The sequence below is a fragment of the Elephantulus edwardii genome, unplaced genomic scaffold, assembly GCF_000299155.1.
Source record: "Elephantulus edwardii isolate Elephantulus edwardi_28Jun2011 unplaced genomic scaffold, EleEdw1.0 scaffold00268, whole genome shotgun sequence".
In the NCBI taxonomy this organism is placed as follows: domain Eukaryota; kingdom Metazoa; phylum Chordata; class Mammalia; order Macroscelidea; family Macroscelididae; genus Elephantulus; species Elephantulus edwardii.
In genome coordinates this window covers 1,682,835-1,703,325 of record NW_006400018.1, presented here as the reverse complement: position 1 = coordinate 1,703,325, position 20,491 = coordinate 1,682,835, and the positions used below count along the sequence as shown (strand labels likewise).

General features: G+C 52.8%; 1 protein-coding gene across 1 annotated transcript in view; it reads right to left on the bottom strand.

Annotated features, from left to right (window-relative positions):
- Positions 1-208: 208 nt before the first annotated feature.
- Positions 209-20,491, bottom strand: part of SYT7 (synaptotagmin VII) — a 70,811-nt gene continuing 50,528 nt past the window's right edge. The window contains exons 5-9 of the mRNA XM_006899836.1: positions 16,107-16,377; positions 8,115-8,284; positions 7,690-7,804; positions 7,042-7,241; positions 209-886 (exon numbers count right to left, since the gene is read on the bottom strand). Of these exons, the coding sequence (XP_006899898.1) occupies positions 782-886; positions 7,042-7,241; positions 7,690-7,804; positions 8,115-8,284; positions 16,107-16,377 (861 nt within the window). The 3' untranslated portion in view covers positions 209-781. The remainder of the gene's footprint in view (positions 887-7,041; positions 7,242-7,689; positions 7,805-8,114; positions 8,285-16,106; positions 16,378-20,491) is intronic.

Genomic DNA, 20,491 nt, shown 5'->3' with positions numbered 1-20,491 from the left:
TGGGCAGCCTGGTTCTCAGCCCAGCTCCAGCAGCAGGCCCTCTCTCCCCATGCACAGCCCTTCCTCGCCTGCCTGTCCACCCCTGGCTTTGTGGCCCTGCCTGCACCCAGGCCCAGCCCAGCTCGCCTGCATGGAACTAGGCCCCTCAGCAAAGTCTTCACGCCCTGGGGGTGGGAGGACAGGGAGCAGGCGGCCCCCACACGCACACACACACACATGGGTAGACTGGACACAAGTACATAGGGCTCCGGCTCCAGGACCCGGAGCGGGCTATTTATACTCTCCTCCGCGTTCAGGGCCCAGCCGGCGCCTGAAACCGCTCTGGGGACAGGCCTCTCCCGGCCGGGGCCAAACGCCTCGACGCCCCCTCTCTGGAGCCCAAATAGGGGCGCACGGGCTCCCCACTCCAGGCACTGCCTCAAAGAAAACGGCGGGCCACGCCCACCTGGCGGGCCTCTGGAGGGGTCTGCCGCCCCACTGGCTGGCTCTCGAGCTCCCCCACCTTGTCTCCGGTATCAGCAAGTCGGGAAGGACAAGGGCAAAGCAGGAAAATGGCTCCCCGAGGCCCTCCCCCCCGAGCTGGGCTGGTGGGGGTGGGGTTGGTACTTCCAAGAAATGGGGCCGAGGCCTGGGACCCCTGGCCTGGGACCCTTCTCTGGCCGAGCCTCAGGGTCCTCCCCTCAACCCTCGGCAGGGGAGCCAGGCCGGGCATTGTGCATAAAGTGGTGAGGGCATGATGGGGACCCGGGCCCTCGGCCCCCCAGGCCTCTCCTGGCCCCGCTCAGGCCTTCAGCTGGTGCCACTGGGCCACAGGCTGCCGGGGACGGGCGATCATGTCTTTCCAGTGTTTCACCTCCCCAGGCCCGCTCTTCCAGGACAGGTAGATCTGGGGAGAGAGGGAGAGGTGAGCGAGCAGGTGGCTGGGCAGTGCCCCTTGGCTACCACCACGGGGCGAAGCCTGACAACTAACGCAACCCCGTTCATAGAGAGCAGCTCAGACTGTGTGGAACTCATTGCCCCATAAGGTTTCCAAGGCTGTAATTTACACAGGCTGCCAAGCACAGCGTCCCTCGGCAGACTGGCTGCTAAGCTCAAACCGCCAATCTTTAGGTTAACAGTCAGGAGTCCAGCCGCTGGCCACCAGCACCCAGCAGGGAAGTCACAGCTGCCCGTAATCAGTCCACAAGCGGGGAGCACTGGTCCTGTCTGTAGTGACTGGTCCTCTGTCTGGAGCTCCCCACCCCTCCTCATCCACTCCACCCCTGGCTCCTCCCCCCTTTTCTGTTCTTCCCTTGGGAGCCTAGAACACCCGGTCCTTCGGAATCACACTCCTGCTCCACGTGTTGGGCCGGTCGAGCTGGTGGCAGCTCCAGGCCTATCTCTTCCTAGCTGCACGCGGAGCACTGTCTGTCTTTCCTTGGTTACAATCACAGCTACATGCCAGGCACTGAGCTAAGAGTTTTATACGCTGTCACAGGGCCCTTACCTGTGAGATTGGTATATTTTTAGCACCCTTATTTTACAGACAGGGAGCTCCGGTGGCCCGGTAGGTAAGGAACTGCGTTGCCAAGCTGAGTAGCACATGGTTCGCATCCACCAACCTCTCCATGGGAGAAAGATATGTACTCCCCTCCCATGTGATTTACTGCCTCTGAGAGCCCCTGGAGGGTCGTCTATGAATCCGTCCCGATTTGACGGCCCACAGCAAGAGCAATAGTTTACAGAGAGGAGAATCAGGAGAGTCACGGCGGAGGACTGACGTCCAGGTTGTGCGGGCTCCCCGTGGCAGCCAGACCCACTGGGCCACGGCGTTAGGGACTATACAGCCTAGCACAGCTGCTTTTCTGGCTCTCTCGGAACCCCACAGTGGGCCCTGCTCGCTTCAGCTTGTGTCTCTATTGTTAGGTGGCCCGGAGTCAATTGTAACTCGCAGTGGCCCCATAGAGCAGAGTGGAATTACCTCCTAGTGTTTCCTGGGCTGCAACCTTCACAGAGCAGATTGCTAGGTCTTGGTCCTTGGGTAGATCGGAACTGCCCACCTTTCAGTTAGCAGCCGAGTGATGACCTGTGGCAAGGTTTTCCTGCCTTGTGACCGGTGAGTGGTTAAGACAGGCATGCTGGGGTCAAAAGAGGAGGTGTGCAAGGTGGGGGACACTATGGTTTAGCTGGCCAGGACGTCTCAAGACTGGCAAGGTCATGAGAAATAAGTGAAGACCGAGACCCCGTCACAGACCAGAAGAGACCGCAGACAGGGGACAAGGAAGTGGAAAGAGGACATTAGCAGGTATGGAGCCGAGCAAATGGCCATGTCCCAGCGTCAGGTTCTTAGCTGTGACAAAGGTACCATAGCAATATAGGAGGTTTGCAACGCAGGTGACCGGGGGAGGGTCATGTGGGGACGCTGCACTCCCTCTGCAACATTTCTATCAATCTAAAATTATCCGGCAATAAAGCCTATTCAAGGGGAAAGCAGATTAGTGGTTAGCATGGGGTGGGTAGGGGTGGGTGGGGGGAGCGATTATTTAACGGGTACAGGGAGTTTTTCTGGGTGATGACAACTAGAAAGAGGTGGTGGTTGTACAACATTAGGAATAACAGCAAATGGCAATGAATTATACCCTTAATTGTATGTTGTGTGAATTCCATCTCAATTAAAAAAAGATGTATAAACAAAACAAAGTCTAAAAAAAAAACAACTCACAAAACAACCCACAAACCAGCCTCGAAGGAGGGAGAGACCCTCCGAGAGATGGACTGACATGTGACTGTAACTGTGTCACAGATGACGGAGATGGCAAGGTTCAGATCCATTGTTCACAGGCTGCTATGAGTTGCACTTGACTTGACGGCACTCAACAACAACTATAGAATACAGAGTTTCTGGACCTATAGGCTGAATGGACCCCAGAATTATTGCCTGAGACTGTCTTTTAAACCTTAATCCAAAAATCTCCCCAAAGCCTTCTTTAAACCAAACAGTAGTGTAGCTTCACGCGTCAGGAACAGGGAGCTCTGGTGGTTTAGTGGTAAGGAACTATACTGTTAACCCCAAACGCAGGCAGTTCTAATCCACCAGCTGCTCTGCGGGAGAAAGACAGGCCGTCTCCATGGGGCAAGTGGCTTCCACTCAGGGACAATGAACAACAAAACCAATGAGTCAAAAGGAGGGAGCTCTGGTGGCCTAGTGAGTAAAGAGCTGCAAAGCCAATCCAAAGGCAGGTGGTTCAAATCCACCTGCTACTGCAAGGCCTCCACTTCCTAAACAACATGCCTCCAGAAACTCTGTGAACTTTGGTAACTGTCTATAGTTGTAGACGGGCTTCAGGCCTTTTGTTCATAGTGTTGTTATAAGTTGTGCCCAACTGGAAGGCAATCAACAACAATAACAACAACTGCAAGGGAGAAAAATGGGCAATCTCTTCCTATGCAATTTACAGCCTCTGAAAACCCACTGAAGGGTCAGCGATGAGTTGGTTCCAACTCAGTGGCAATGACTTTGAGGTTTTCTTTTTGAATCAAGAATGTCTGTCTTGAGCATCATGCTTTTCAAGGTCTGTCTAAAGAGGATGAGACAGCAGCATCTTGAGAGAAGAGACAGGAACCCTGGGAGAAGTGAATCTATGTTAACGGAGGAGGGACAACTCAGAAAAGGAGGGTGAGAATGACTGGAACTCAAAGACTGTCATCAGCGTCACTCAACTGTGTGTGAAGACACTAATGAATTGCTGCACGTTTTCAACAACAGTAACAATATAAAATATATTCTTGGGAGAAAAAAGAAACTCCTAGCTCTGCTACATCCCAGAAAAGCGACCCCGCCCGGCCTCAGGCCCTGCTCTGTGGATGGGTCAGCAGTGCGGTCTGCCTCCCTCCCACCGTGGGAGACAGTGCGTGCCGAGGGCTCAGCCTGCCTGGAGCCTGACCCACTGGTGAGCTCGGTCAGCCAGCGCGCTCTGTTGCCCTGAAGCCAGCTGACTGCTCGCTCCCACCCAGGGCCGGCTGCCCAGCTCCAGAGCTGGCCCACGTGTGCAGCACAATACCCATGCCAGGCTGATGGGCGGGCAGCATCGTGAGGCTGGGCTTGGGCTGGGCCAGGCTGGGCTTGGACATACTCAGCCTCCCTAAGTTATTCAGGGTGAAAGGAAGCAAATCCATCACCGCCTGGGCTCCACTGACAGGAGATAGGATTGTTCAAATGCAGCTATGCCAGACAGCTAAGCTTCAAAGCCTAGGAGCAGTTACCCCTGCTGTCCTGGAGAGCTGTCCCACTAGTGACCACAGACTGGCCGGCCAGGCTCTCCGGGCCATGACCAAAGCCAGGCAGGGCCAGCTGCCCCTTTCAAGCTAGGGCTGCCTCCCTCACGCCATTCTCATTTGTCAAGATGGGCTCTATCTCAGCCTGCTTTCCTGGGGGGGTTCTTTCCCCATCTCTCCATAGACAACAACGTCCCACATGATCTGTGTTCTCCCTCTCTTGCTCCTGGAATTCTCCTCTCTCCCTGCCCTGATAAGTGGTCTTCTTGTCCCCACCTGGTCAAACCACCATGCCTGGAATGGGCACACATGCCCTTAGCATGGCCAAGGTTAGGACTGTCTCAAAATTAATCTTATGAGACCCTCAACTCATCAATAACCTATGTTATGCAGATGATACAACCTTGCTTGCTGAAGAAGATAAAAAGTACAGCCTTCAATATGGATTTCATCTCGACATCAAGAAAACAAAAATTCTCACGCTGGAGCAATGTGCAACATCACGACAGATGGAGGAAAGATTGAAACTGTCAACTTCATCCTACTTGGATCCACAATCAACACCCTTAGAACCAGCTATCAGTAGATCAGAAGATGCACTGCACTGGGAAAGTCTGCAGTCTGGGATGTCTCCAAATCATTGAGGAGCAATGATGTCACTTTGAGGACTAAGGTGCACCTGTCTTTTCAGTCACTCATTATGCATCTGAGAGCAGGACAATGAATAAAGATGACAGAAGAATAACTGATGCCTTTGAGCTGTGGTATTGGAAAAGAATACCGAATATCCTATGGATGTCCAAAAGAACAAACAGGTATTTCCTGGAGAAGGTGTAGCCTGAGTGCTCCCTGGAGGCGAAGTTGATAACGTTTTGTCTTCACATATTCTGGGGATGCATCCTATCTCCATACCTTTTCAACCTATATGCAGAACAGATTATCCGGGAGGCTGGGCTCTATGAGGAGAAATGTGGGGTCAAGATTGGTGGACGATTTATCAACAATCTGCGTAATGCAGATGACACAACCCTGCTTGCTGAAACTGAAGAAGACCTGAAGCGTCTGCTGCAGAGTGTCAAGGACTGCAGCCTACAATATGGATTGAGGCTCGATGTCAAGAAGACAAAAATTCTCACCACTGGACCAATTGGCAGCATCAGGATGTATGGTGAAGAGATTGAGATTGTACACAGCTTTAGCTTGCTTGGCTCCACAGTCAACAGTCCTGGCACCAGCAGCCAGGAAATTAAAAGGCGCATTGCCATGGGAAAGTCTGCTGTTAGGGACCTCTCCAAAGTACTGAAGAGCAGTGGCGTCTCTCTGGAGACTAAGGTGCGTCTGATACAGGCCATGGTCTTTGCAATCACTTGTTATGCATCAGAGAGTTGGACAATGACCAAGGAGGATAGAAGGAGAACTGATGCCTTTGAGCTGTGGTGCTGGAGAAGAGTACTGAGAATACCATGGACTGCTAGGAAAACAAACAGATTTGTCCTGGAAAGGGTTAAACCAGGTGGCTCCTTGGAGGCAAGGATTCTGAGGCTCCGTCTAACATACTTTGGACATGTTGTGAGGAGAGACAGGTCCTTGGAGAGGGACATCATGCTTGGGAGGGTGGAGGGGCAGCGCAGGAGGGGAAGGCCCTCTATGAGGTGGATTGATTCAGTGACTGGGGTAATTGGGATGGGTGTGTCGGAGACAGTGCGATTGGCACAGGACAGGGTGGGGTTTAGGGCTGTTGTACATAGGGTCGCTATGAGTCGCAGGCGACTCGACGGCACATAACAACAACGACAACATTTTGGGGATGCTGGTAGGAGAGGCTCTTCCCTGGAGAAGAACGTCATGCTTGGAAGGGTGGAGGGTCAGCGAAAGAGAGGAAGACTTTCAAGCAGCTGGACTAACACAGTGACGGCAACAATGGGCTCAAGTATGTCAGAGAATTGTGGGGATGACGCAGGACAGGTCAGTGTTCAACTACACGAGTGCCTCACCCATGTTAGCTTACCGAGTGTCCCCAGCACATGGTGAGCTGTCTTATGAGCAGGAAGTGAAGCGCAGAGAGACGACAGATGTTCAGGGGTGGGGCTGGGATCTGGACCCAGACAGTCCGACTCCAGAGCCCACCCTCTCAACACAGACAAACATAGGAAGTGGACGTTCCCAAATTGGACACTGGAAGGATTTACGCCACAGAATCACTCACATGGTAGAAAAGTGCTGGCCTGGGGCGCCTTTGTTGGTTAATATGTGACAAGGAGAGATCATTTCAAAGAAAAAAACTTTCCGCTCTCTCCAGCAATTCTCACACCACGCTCTGAGGTCTGTAGGGCAGCTCCATTTTACAGATGAGAAAACTGAAGCTCAGAGAGGCAAAGTGACCGGCTCAGAGCCACAGAGCTATTTAGAGGTAGGTGAGGTAGGAATTGAACTTGGAGTATGACTGTAACCCCTGAGGCTACATTACACAGCTGACCCTCCACAGACCTGACCCCAGACCACAGGGCTCAGAGGTCCTCACTTTGCCCACAACAAGCCTCTCTGAGGATCCAGGGCATGTCTCCCTGTCACTTGACTCTCTTTCTAACCTCTAGCAGTCTGTCTTGAGCTTCCTGACCCACAGGAGGTCGCTGGTGGAAAACGGAGGGAGAATTTCATCTAATACTCCAGCTTTTTCAGAGGAGGAACTGGAGCCCAGAGAGCACGGTACAGGCGGACAGGTGGACAGGCGGACAGACGTGCTCTCTCCCAGTGCCGCCAAGCGCTCGCCCCATGCCCGCCGCCTACCTTCCCGATGACGTCGTTGCGGCTGAGCTTGTCCTTGTCCATGACGGTGATGATGATGGTCGTCTCCCTCAGCTTCTCCGTGGGGATATCGAAGGCGAAGGACTCGTTGAAGATGGGGTTCAGGTTTCGCTTCATTGTCACCGTCTTCTTCTTTTCCACCCTCTTGTCCTTGTACATCAGCCACACCTTCACATAGGGGTCTGGGGGGCAGGGGGCGGAGTCAGACAGATGAGGACACTAGGGGGGGGGGATTGCGGGCTGTGTCCCTACCCAGGGGAGTAAGGCAGGCAAGGGGGAGAGGGGTCTTCAGGGACAAGCTGCTGGCGGAGCGAGAGAGGACACTGGGCTTCATTGACTGGGTCAGGGCGTGTTCATGTCACAGCTGGGGCTAGAACCCAGGTCCCCGCTTCCACAATGTTTTCCCTCTTCCTGGTTCTTAGAAGGACAGAGTCCAGGATAATGTGACCTGAAAGGTACCCCAAAGGGCGTGCTCCAGGGCCTCTGGGGTGAGGTGTTAGGACTGGATGAGGGACACAGGGCATCAGAAGGGACAGCCCCCCTGAAGCCCTCGCTCTGCCCATCCAGAGCGGCACCCGTGTCACCAGCAGCTCCCCAGCCCGCCTGACCACTGTCCCAAGGTGCCAGCACCTGATGTCCCCCCGATGTCCATGGCTTTGAGGTTCCGGGCTTTGATGATGTTGACGATGATGGAGTTGGCAGAGGGGTTGTAACAGAGCGACAAGAGCAGCTCCCCTCGGCTCCCCTGGAGGAACAAGGGGAGCCGTGAGGGGGGCAGCGATGGGTGTGGGCACTGGCTGGGCACAGCTCAGCCCTGCTAGGCTCTGCCCAGCACTTGCCTGGCCCTTCCATCACCTGCTGCACACCTGGCAGGTGTGAGCTGTTTCCCATAGTCCCCTTGTCTGGTGGAACCTTAAGTTCCTCTTCCAACTCAGGGATGTACCCATTGAGGGCTGGCCCTCTGCCCCCTCCGCATCCCTCCTGGCCATTCCCATGTACCCCCAGCCCCCATTCACTAGCCCGCTGCAGCGAGCCACACACAGCTCATCACTTACACTCCCATCGCTGCATGGCTTCAGATCCTTCCAGAAGGTCTGCATCTGGGTCAGGTCCACCTTGTTGAGGGGGATGGACACCTCCCCAATGGGGTCATTGCGGCTGAAGCGGTCATAGTCCAGAACCTGGAGGTACAGGACTCTTTGCACCACCTTCTCGTAGGGGAAACCTGGGGACAGACAAGCACAGGGGAAGATGGGGTACAGGAGGGGCTGAGCTCTGGGGCGGGATGGTGAGAGGAGGGGTGCTAGCTCTGTACCTTGCTGGGACCACCCCACCCAGACCCAGCAGGGCTCAGCCAGGTCCAGACTTTACTGAAGAGCTAGCAAGAACTGCCCTATCTTCCCCACAGTGGATGGTATCATGTCCCTTTTACAGATGAGGAAATTGAGGCTCAGATGGCTTTAATTACGTGTCCAAAGTCTCAGAGTTAATCCTGAGCAGAACCAGCTCTCACCGTCTCACGGCCATTCGACCAGGTGTTCTTCCACAGGGCTGGACAGTGGCCTCTGCTTTCTGCACATCCCTGCTGTCACAGATACCCAGAGGCAAGTCTGGCCAAGTGATGCTGCCCGCGATGGCCGTGGCAAACCCAAGGAGGCTTCAGGGTCGAGAGCAGTGGGGGACAGAGCTAGAGAGGCGAACCGACCCGGAGACAGAGCAGACTCGCATCCTCTGTGTCCTCCTGTCCTCGGCCTCCACTGAGGTTTCACCTTACTCTTCCTCCCGAACAGAGCCTGCCTCTGTCCCAGGTCCCCGGTCACTGCCAGCCCCTCGTCCGAGTCCCCAGCACCTCCTGCCTGCACAGTCACAATAGCCTCCTGACCGCCTCTCTGCTCCCTGCTTCAGTCCATTCTCCACGCGGCCGCCAGCGAGCTTTTAAAAATAGAAATCACATCATGATACTCTCCTGCCTAGAGCCTTTCAATGGTTTCCCAGTGCACTTAGAATAAAAGCTGGGCCCTGAGCTTGCCTTTGGGTCCTTTCATAATTTGGCTGTCCTCTCCCCACTCATCTGTGACCGCACGTCCACTCAATGGCCATGGCTCCAGCCACTAGTCTTCTTGCTGGTCTCTCAACATCTGACTTTGCCTGACTCTGGGTCTGGCACGTGGCAGCCCTTGTGTTTCCAGCCTCAGCTGTCTTTCCTGACATCCCAGACGGGGCTGGACCCCCATCACACACCCTCTGGCAACATGCACCCCAAGCCCACATACAGGTTTTTCTGTCTATCTCTTTGACTACTGTCTGTCTCCCACTAGGCTGGGGTCTCCAGGTGGGCACTGCTATTACCTATCGCTAGATTCCAGGGTCTAACACAGTTTCTGGCATGCGGTCAGCACTGCATAAATATCTGTCAAGTGAATAAATAACTGAATGCGTAGATATATGCCAGTGAGGTGTTCTGATGGAGGAAGAGCAGCTGTGCAGGGTGGACAGGGGCTCATATCAGAGGGACAGTCCAGGGTGGGGTATGGAGGGGCTGGAAAAGGTAGCAGGGAGCCAGGGAAGTCTGAAGGTGGGAGATACTTGAATTCAGAAAGCTTATAAGGTTGCGATGAGTCATAGATGACTCGACAGCACCTAACAACAGTAACATTCAGGGCAGGAGAGGCTGGTCTGAGATTCTTTTCATTGTAATAACAGGAAAGGTGAGAAGAAGCTGCTTTGCTCACCTGTGACCTTGTCCAGATGACCCTGAGCATCTGTTTGGATAAAATGCATCAGTACATGTTGGAGGTTCCCACAGTTCTCTGTACCTGAGTCAGCTCTCTTCAATACCAGGAGAGGCCTCCTCCTACCTGCTAACCTCCTATTCATTCCACAGAACCCATCCTGAATGTCCCCTCCATAGGAAAATGTTTTCTAGTACTTAATAATGTAGCTGGAGTAGAGCTTTTGGGACCTGCATTTGCTGATGTGGCATGATTCAAAATAAGAACAAACAGCTGCAAATACCCATTAATAATTTGAACATGGACTACAGAGAGTATGAATCTAGGAAGATTAGAAGTCATAAAAAATGAAATGGAAGGCATAAAGAGGGCTATTCCAGGCATCAGTGGGCTGAAATGAACTCATACTAGCCCTTTTCAACTGGACAATAACACAACCTATTGTGCTGAGAATTACAAAAAGGAAGGTGTCACATTCATTGTCAGAACATTTCAAGATCTATCCTGAAGTACAACGCTGCCAGGGAGAGGATAATAGTCATACATCTGCAAGGAAGACCAGTTAATGTGACTGTTATTCAAGTGTGCACACCAACCACTAAGGCAGAGGAATGATGAAGAAACGGGTGATTTTTAAAAGCCAGTTTCTGTAGTCAGAAATTGATCAAGCCTGCACTTGAAAGATACATTGATAGTTACTGGTGATTGGAATGCAAAAGTTGGAAACCAAAAAGGATCTGTTCTTAGAAAATATGACATTTGTAAAAGAATCCATGACAGAAGTTTGCAAGACCAACAACATATACATTGCAAGCTTATTTTTTCAACAATATAATCAGCAACTAAACATGCGGACCTCACAGGGTCGAATACACAAGAATCAGATCGACTCTATTTGTGGAAAGAGCCCATGACGAAGATTGGCATCAGCTGTCAGAACAAGGCCAGGGGCCAAGTGTGGAACAGACCGTCAGTTGCTTAAAATGTGGGCATGTGGGCAAGAGGGACCAGTTCTTGGAGAAGGACATCATGCTTAGGAGGGTGGAGGGACAATGCAAGAGGGGAAGCCCCTGGGGGAGATGGATTGTTACAACATATGGGGTAATGAGAGTAGGAGTGTCAGAGACAGTGAGATTTGGCTCAGGATGAAACAGGGTTCAGAGCTATTGTGCACAGGGTTGTTATGAGTCACAGGCGACTTGATGGCACAGAACAACAACAAGGTCAAGGTGAAGCTGAAGGAAATGCAAAAATAAAATAAACCCCAAGAGCCAATATACCTTCAGTATATTTCATCTAAATTTAGAGACCATCTCAAGAATAGAGTTGATGGACTAATGAGTGAAGACAAGACGAGCTGTGGGATGACATCAAGGACACCATACACGAAGAATGCAAAAGGCCATTAAGAAGACAGGAAGGGCTAAAATGAATGTCAGAGGAGACTCTGAAACTTGCTCTTGAATGGAAAATGAACAGACGAAAGGAGGAAGTGAAAGAACTGAACTGAAGACTTGAAGGAGGAGCTCGAGAAGACAGAATGAAGTATTGTAATGAAATGTGCAAAGACCTGGAGGCAACAACCACAAACACCAACCAAACCAAGGCCACAGTGAAGTTCACATGCGTCACTTCTCAAGCGGACAGAGCTGAAGACAAATGGAAGCTTCTAGTTACAACGCTGAAGGGTTCCATGAGCAAAATATTGTAGGACGGAAGAAGCACTACGGGATCATGGAAGAAATACAGAGTCACTGCGTCAAGAAGACTTGGTCAAATTCAATCATTTCATGAGATAACATATGATCAAGAACCACTGCCTCCAGGGATAGACAGATACCAGCTGAGCTGTTTCAACAAACAAAAATGTCCAGTGCTCACTTGCATATGCCAGGAAGAGTGGAAAACAGTCAATTGGCCAACCAATGGGAAGAGATACAGGTGTTTGCCTCTTTCGAAGAAAGATGATGGAATATAATTTGGAAATTACAGAACAGTATCATTAACATCCAACCCTAAATCCAAACTCACAGCCTCGTAGGATTTCTGGGGATATGAATCTTCATGGAAGGAGACTGCCTTCTCTTTATCCCAAAGAGTGGCTGGTGGGGTTGAACCTTTTTTTTCTTCCTTTACATAAGTGAAGCCATTTATTACAGGCTAGAGGTGGTTCAAATGGGGAAGCTTCTACTGGTCTTTCAGTTCCTTCCGTCTTCTGATGGCTGACTTCACTGTGATGGCCGAGATGGTGTTGTAGGTCCCAGGCACCACCAGCAACTGTCTTCCTGCAAGAACCCTAGTGCTGGATGCCACAGCTCGTCTCTTCATTTTGGTTTTGCCACAGAACAAGCAAGTGTATTTGGCATGGTGGCTGATTTCAGTTTTCTTTGCCATCTTCCTGAGTGAGGCACCGTAACAGGTCCTGTATTTACCGACGATGCTGACTTTCTTGGTGTGCTTGGCCATTTCACTGCAAACCAGCACCAAACGCAGAGAGCGGGTTTGAACCTTTTACATTAGCAGCCTAGCTAACAACTGCTTTGAGTTAGGAGCCTAGCTCTTGACCCAGGATAATGGCCACCAGGGAGGGGTTCTCATCATTAATATCACATGCAAGTGAATTTTTTATTTTATTTTACTATTTTTGTGTGTGCGTGTACTGTCATATCAGATCTGACTGGTAGAGGAGGAGATTGCCGCTCCTTCTCCAGCAGAGCATCTAGTGGATTTGAACCTTGTGCCTCTGTGATTACAGTGCAGCTTCTTGCCACTAGGCCACCAGAGCTCCCTGCAAGTGAAAATTTTGCTGAAGAGAATGGGGCAGAAATGGATACAGTAGTATCTCAAGAGGGAACTAGCAGAAGTTCAAGTGAATTCAGAAAGTCAACCTGGGCTTGGACTGAGGGCTATCACTGCTGACAACTGATGGATCTTGGCTGAAAGCAAAGAATACCAGAAAGATGTTTGTATTTTATTATCTATGCAAAGGGAGCTGACTATGAAGCTCCTCACAAATTACAGGCGATATTGAGAAGAATGGGAATTCCAGGGCACTTAATTATGCCGATGCAAAATCTCGATGTGGACCAAGAAGCAGTCATGTGGAAGAAAAAAAGAAAACAAACCCAACCAAAACACAAGGGGACACTGTTGTTTAAAATCGGGAAAGGTGTGCATCAGGGTTGTATTCTTTCACCGGATAGGTTCAATCTATATTTTGAGCAAAAAAAAAAATACCCGAGAAGCTGGATATACAAAGACATCATTAGGATTGAAGGAAACCCATTCACAACCTGCACTATGCACAACCTTGCTCACTAACACTGAAGATTCGAAGCACTTAGATCAGAGACGACAGCCTTTGTGTGGCCTCCACATCAACGTAAGAAAGAGAAAACCCCTTATGACTAGATCAATTAGCAGCATCCCTACAAACAGAGAAAAGACGGAAGCTGTCAAGGATTTCATTGTCCTTGCATCCACAATCAGCTCCCACGGAAGCAGCAGCCCAAGGAGCCACATGGAGTTTCATTTGGCAAAAATGCTGCCCAAACGATGCAAAGCATCTAAGAGCAAAGCTGTCACTTAGAGAAATAAAGTGTGGCTGACCCAGCTCAGGGGACTTTCAACGGCTTCAGTGACATTGCAAAGCTGGACAACGTATGAGGAGGACCGAGGAAAAATGAATGCCTTTGAATTATGCTCTTGAACTCGCTCTCTCTCTCCCAAGGAGTCAGAATCGACTCCTAGCTGACCCTCCAGCGGGTTTTCCGAGGCTGTAAAATGCACAGTTATTTTCCCATCATTCTCCCCTGGAGCAGCCTGTGGGCCGTGTAACTCCTGACCCACCAGGCCACCAGAGCTCCCTGTGGTGCTGACGGAGGATATGGAATAGACCGTAGACCTCCGGAAGAGTAAACATAGCTATCTTGGAAGCAGTTCAGCCAGAATGGTCTGTAGAGGTCAGGATGGCGAGACTTGGCCTCACCTATTCGGGACATGTTGTCAGGAAGGTCCGGTCCCTGGAGAAGAACGTCGGGCTTGGTGAGCCCCTCCGCGAGATGGTTACACAGCAGCTGAGACAGTGCGGCTCAAACACGGCCACTGCTCGGAGGGGACAAGACTGGGCAGTGTTCTGTTGTCCACAGGGTCTCAGTTGGAACCAGCCAGAAGACACCTCACCACAACTCCACTGCCACCAGGGGGTGCTCACACTGGGCTCTGGAGGCGCTGGGCATTGTGCTTGGTTTAATTACTCCACAGCTTTGTCTTCAGTGAGATTGGGACCACCTTGAAGACCATGGTGGTAGCACATTTTCTGCCTCCTCTAGGATCCACTGGGAGCTCTGGTGGCCTGATGGTAAGAAACTGCACTGCAATCCCAAAGGCACACGGTTCAAATCCACCAGCTGCTCTGCGGGAGTGGGATGGACAGTCTCCTCCCATGTGATTTACCGTCTCTGAAAATCCGCTGAAGGGTCAGCTACAGGTTGGTTCTGACTCAATGGCACACAGTAACAACTACGTCCATGATTGTGCTGAGCCCACACCTGATGCTGGATTTGTAAATGCTGGTGGAAGGGGCTGGCGTATCGGAGCTGGACTTAGAGTCTCTTACTGGGGGGAGTTGTTGTTATGAACTAACCCTCCAGTGGGCTTTCAGTGGCTGTAAATCACATGGGAGGAAACTGTCCGACTTCCTCCTTCAGAGCAGCTAGGGGATTTGAACCACATGCCTTTGGGTTGGCAGTGCAGCTCATTACCACTAGGCTACTAGAGCTCCTTTGCACTAGGGGGTACCATCTTTAAATCAGCACCCACTGTGATGTATAGAGAAAGGGGTTCATGCAGCCTCAAGTGAGTGGGAGAGTAGGTTGTCACCTTGCCAATTCACAAGGTGCTGGGTGGCAGGGACTCCCAGTGGGAAAGATCCCAGGGTCCTGGGGCACCAGGAGTCTGGAGCCACAGGACTTAATATTGTAGGGATTTAATCTTATTGACTGAACCAGGCTGTTAGGAAAGGGTTATGGTTTCTGAGATAGAAGGACCTGCCGCTCGCTCAGTCCAGCTCACACACCCAGCTTCCCAGTTCCCATGACTCCCAGCGTGGAGAGATTAAAGGCTGATCTTTCACAGAGGGGCTACACGAGAGGGAACGACGTGGGCCTCAGTGGCTTCCAGGAATCCAGGGAATTTGGAGTTCCTGTGCATGGGAGGGGTCTGTCTCAGAGCAGAGAATGCCCTCGTTCCACGAGCAGGTATTTTAGTCCTGGTGACGCTGCTCTAACCACATGTACAGAGGACCTCTGTTCCCGGTTCTAGATGCTGCTGGGAGGATTCTAAACGAGGCAGGTGTGTGCAGAGGGCTTTCAATTCTGTGTTCTTCCAGAAGGAGATTGCCAGGCCTTTCTTCTGAGGCATCTCTCTCTGAGTGGAACTCAACTTTCAACTCTTCAGTTGGCAAGCAAGTACATTAACCATGTGCATCATCACCCAAGGGCTCCATAAATGTGTTTAATCCCTGTAGTGGTTAAAACGCTTGGCTGCTAACCTCAAGGTTGGTGGTTTGAATCCACCAGCCACTCCATGAGAGGAAGATAAGGCAGTCTGCTTCCACACAAATTACAGTCTTGGAAGCCCTATGGACAATTCAGGCCTGTCGTATAGATCATTTGTTATGGGGCAGAACTGACTGGGGGACAGAGAGAGGTGTTTGGGTATGATTTACTATTACTGCTGATTTACAAATCGGGGACCAGAGGTTCAGGAACATGGTGAAGGCCACACAGCCTTAATCATCGGCACTACACTGTGGGCACGCCCTCCCTCTCTGCCTCCCCCTCACCTCCGAGTGGGTAGTTCTGTCTCTGGGCGGAAACCTTAGGCCCACCCCAGTTTTCTTCCTTGGTCTCTGGCTATGATGCTGGTTCTGCTAAAATTAAATTCTTAAACTAAGTGAGCTCTGGTAGCCTAGTGGCAAGAAGCTGCACTGCAATCCCAGAGTTATGCGGTTCGAATCCACCAGATGCTCTGCTGGAGAAGGAGGGGCCATCTCCTCCTGTACCAGTCAGATCTGATCTGCCGGTACACACACAGAAAAATAATAAAATAAAAATTCTTGAACTAAACAAGGCCGAGGCACATGGCTCTGTGGCTGTGTGCAAGTGTATGTGTTCACACGGGCTCGCACACTGTGTGTCCGTGAAGGTGCACCTGTGTCTGCATGTGTGCGTGTGTTCATGAGTTTGTGTGTGAGGCCAGCTGGGTATGTGTGGACGTACGGCGTCAGGACCTGGGCGGTGGCACCGGGCTCACCTTCAAACAGGAAGGTCTCGTTCCAGTGGGGGTTCAAGTTCTTGCGCTTCACCTTGGTCTCCAGCTTGTGTTTCTTGTCTGGCAGCAGGTAGATCTTGACGAAAGGGTCGCTGGTGCCGCTGAAGTCCTTGGCTGGCAGCTCTTGGGCCTTCATGATCTTCACGGTGAGCGTGGACTCCTGGAAGTTGTAGCCAACGCTGAACTGGATCCGGCCCAGGTTCTCTCGGCTGCAGCCCTCATGGGCCTCGTCCTCCTCAGAGCCTGGGGAGAGCTGGGGGCAGGGACAGGCCAGTGAGGTTAAGGACTTCGCTTCCCCAAGGCCCACCCCCCACACTCCAGGCCAGCACAACCCAGGGACCTCCCTGTGTCTGAGGCCAGAGCAGCTGCCAAGGAGCTCCACCCTCTGGTCCCCATGTGGTGGTGGTCACTCAAGTTCATATCCAGATGAAGATGCTTGGAGTCAGTGCAAGTGCCAAGGCCAAGGTCATACATGGAGTAGACCAAACATTCATCTCCTGAACTTCAGGGGGATGTGTGACTCCCCAGCCTCCCCCTGAATCCTGGCCTGCCCCGTCCCCAAGCATCACCATAGACTGCCTTCTCCCTGGTGACAGCTGTCCCAGTGCTGCCCTGAGGTCCTGAAGCTCCCACCCCACCTTCCCACGCTGCCATGCGGGGCCCACTGTGAAACACACTGACACAAAAACCTGGGCTGCAAAGCAGATCAGGGAGAGTATTCACATCTCAAATGGCTTTAGCAAGATTCTTCTCTGGAAAGTGGCTCTCTGGGGGACCGAGGGGGAGGTGATTTGCAAAATGAGAGCGGTGAGTTTTGGGGAGCAATGTCTATTTGTGTAAGGCATGAATAAAACACAGCTTAAACCACAGCGTGCCAGCCCCACACACAGGGGCCGATTTGCTCGGGCTCGGGTGGACCTGGGGGTCGTATTGTTTAAAGAGTGCTCCAGATGAGAGCAGTGTTACATGTGTGTCAGAGAGCTGGCACAGAGGCTACAGCTGCTTTCAGTCTCCATCCCCAAAGGGGGCTCGTGCGCGGGGACCCGGCAATGGACAGGCACATGGAGGGTGAGGCTGGAAGAGAATCCCCAGCCCAATGCTGAGAACAAAGGAAGCAGTGGTGGGCGATTCGGTTAACACACTCCGCTGCTAAGTGAAAGGCTGTAGGTTCAAGTCCACCCAGAAGCACCTCGGAAGAAAGGCCTGGTGAGTTACTTCTGGAAAAATCAGCCAATGACAACTGTCCAGAACACAGCTCCACCCTGACACACCCGGGGTCACGAGCTGGAATTCGTAGCATGGTCACTGGTTTGGACTGGAGCACATTTGGAGAGGGGATCTCAGCCAACTCTCTTCAACTCTGGCTGCACACAGAGTACCTAAGGGTGGGTTTCAAACCAGCCTGAATCCCCTGGGGCTGGGCCCCACCCCAGATGCATCTGTGTGCCTGAAGGCTTCTCAGGAGGCTGGGTGAGAGCCAGGGTGGGACCTGGTCACTGGGGGATGGAGACGGGAAGAAGCTAAGCCCTGCATCTTGTTTCGCCCCCACCAGCCCCCTGCACAAGCCTGATCTGTGCCTGTCCTCCATCCTGGGGGACCACCCCCAGCTCTGAAACCCTCAGCATAAATGCGGGCAGCAATAATGCCCAGTGCACACCTACCGTGGACGAAGACCTTTACGTCACCTTCTCACTGAATCCTGACAACAGCCCGGCGAGGCGGCTGCCATCTGCCTCTAACTGAGGAGACTGGCTCAGAGAGGTTAAGTCACCTGTCCAAGACGGCACAGCCAGGAGGGACACGTCAAAGCAGTCTCCCTCCCCGGGCAGCTGGAGACGTTCCCCCCAAGTGAGTCTGGACCCACTCGGCCCAGGTGAGAAGCAGCAAAACTATGTGAACCACAGGAACTAGCCCTTGTCAGAGGAGCCCTGTTAATGCAGAGATCAGTGGTTTGAAGCCACCAGCCCTCCTTGGGAGGAAGATGTGCCAGTCTGTTCCCGTAATGATTTACAGCTTTGAAACCCCCTGGGGGCGGTTCTACTCTGTCCACAGGGGACAAGGTGGTTTTCAGCTGGAACTGACCGGAGTCAGTGCTGTTCCCTGTCAGCTGGGCGCCCTGCCTAGGCTCCACCCTGGGTGTCAGCAGCCGAATCACCTCATTTACTCCTTAGAAACCAACGAGACAGGTACATCTAGAGTCCAATTTGTGTTTGGGGGACAGGGAGGTTAGATGACTTGCCCCAGGATACCTGTGACTAAGCGGCTGGGTTGGAACTTGAACCCTGGTGAAGGGCCAGTCACTAGTGCAGCTCTCATGCTCAGGGCCAGTGTCTGGGCGGTCACCAGTCACTGCTGGAGGGTAAGGGCTGAGCGGCTCTCCTGTTCCTCCTCACAAGGAAGGGGGATCTTCAACTACCCCCCTCTGACCATGCTTGGACCTGGCCATCTCAGAGCCCCTTCCTGGGCCCCTCAAATCGAGGCCAGGTTCCCCACAGTGCCCTCTGCTCCCAGAGCTCCCAGCTGTCTGACTCCCTTAGAACCTGGCTTTTGCTGACGGAACCCCAAACCTGTCTGCTGGGGTTGCCATCTCTTCTGCTCCTCCCCACTGTCTGCCCTGCCCTGCGGGCCCTGTGACTGAGACCCTGCAGAGGCTGTTTGCCTCTCTCTGGAGAGTAAAGTCCCATCTGAGGGTCCCACTGGCCACCTGGCCCTCTGTTGTCACACAGGTGGGCTTCACCTCGCAGGAGGCAGGGGCTTTATGCCTGCTCCAAGCCTTTCTCAGCATGGCCACAGCCCTGAGACTAATTAACAGGCTGGGGCAGCTCATGGTACCATCACCATGGCAACAGGGCTGGCCATCCCTCCCCCTGAGATGCTACCCCAGCCCCTGCTCCTGCAGAAGGCTGCAGTGGGGAGCTTCCTAGTGGGTCCAGTGCCAGGCAGAGGGCCTTTGCTCTCAGTCCCCCAGCCTCAGCCCCTTCCTTTGGCTTCTGGTCAGCTGTGAGTACCCAACCTGTCTGCTGACCCCAACTTCTGACATCTGGAGGCCTGAGGACCACAGGGGCTCAGCCAGGTCATGGTGACGGGGGGTGTTATTCCTGTGCTACTCACTGAGTCCCTGGAGAAGAGCCATGTGCTTGGCTAGGGAGGGGGTCAGTGAAAAAGAGAAAGGCCCTCAACGAGTTGGATGGACATGGTGACAGTGGCCATGGGCTCAGACAGGACTGGGCAGTGTCTTCTGTTGTACATGTGGCCCTGCAAGTCAGAACTGATCCAGCAGCACCTAATGCAGACACTGGCCTGGCTCTGGCCTTGGGCTGGGCACTAGCCTAAGCGTCCACCTCCTTCCCTGAGGATGTGATGGAGAGAGAGGTGGTACCTGCCTATCCTGCTGGCTGCAGCTGCCTGGCCCTCCCTAAGGGTAGAAGGGAAGCACTGGGGAAGCGCTGTCCCTTCTGGGAACCTGGCTACTAGTCTGGAGTGGCTAGTGATGCCCTTCTATCCAGAGGAGGGGGTGCAGAGGCCAGTCCACATGGACAGGGGCAAAAGGAGAGAGTCATGGAGGATCAAGCATGCAGAGGCCTAGGGGGACAGGCTCAAGGGACACCAGATCTGGGACAGGGACAACTCATGTTCTAATCTAGATCCCAAAGCCAGGTCCACTGTGGGCCCTGCCTAAGGCAACTGACTCAGGACCTGCGCTTTAATAAGCTCCCAAATGATTCGATGCATTCATGAGATGCTCGGGGCTGGAAATGGGCAGTGGGGACGACGGATGGATAGAGGTGGCAGAAGAGCGGGGTCCAGGTATTCTAGGCCTCCAGGACGGTGGCTCAGAGGGGCCATAACCTGCTCCAGGCCAAGACACTGAGCAGAGCAGGCACCATGTCCCCAACCTCACAGCTTCTGGAGGCCAGACCTCTGACCCCTATCTTCAAATCCCAGGCTGCCCCATGACGGAGTTCTCTCTCCAGTGGTGACCCTCCCTGAAGGCCGGACCCTCAGAGCACTTTAGGGAGCATGGACAAGCCTGAAGGCTGGCTCACCTCTGCCAGAAAGGTCTATCACGAGAACCCACCCCTGTGGGCCTCGGACAAACTCTAAGGGGTAAAGCCACCAGGTGGGGGTGTAGTCCAAGAGGGATGTGGGTACAGCTGGGAGGACCCGGCACAGCTGTCCCCTCATAGACTCGGGCTTGCCAGTCTCTACTCTCTGACCTCAGCTGCCCCCAGCAATACCAGTTCCAGGAGGTCCCTGGTCTGGGTATGGGAGACGGGCTCGGCAGGGGGACTCAAAGGGACTCTGCTCTGAGGGAGGGATGCCCACCAGCCCTTCCTCCAGGATCATGAAAACATGTCCCAAGAGTA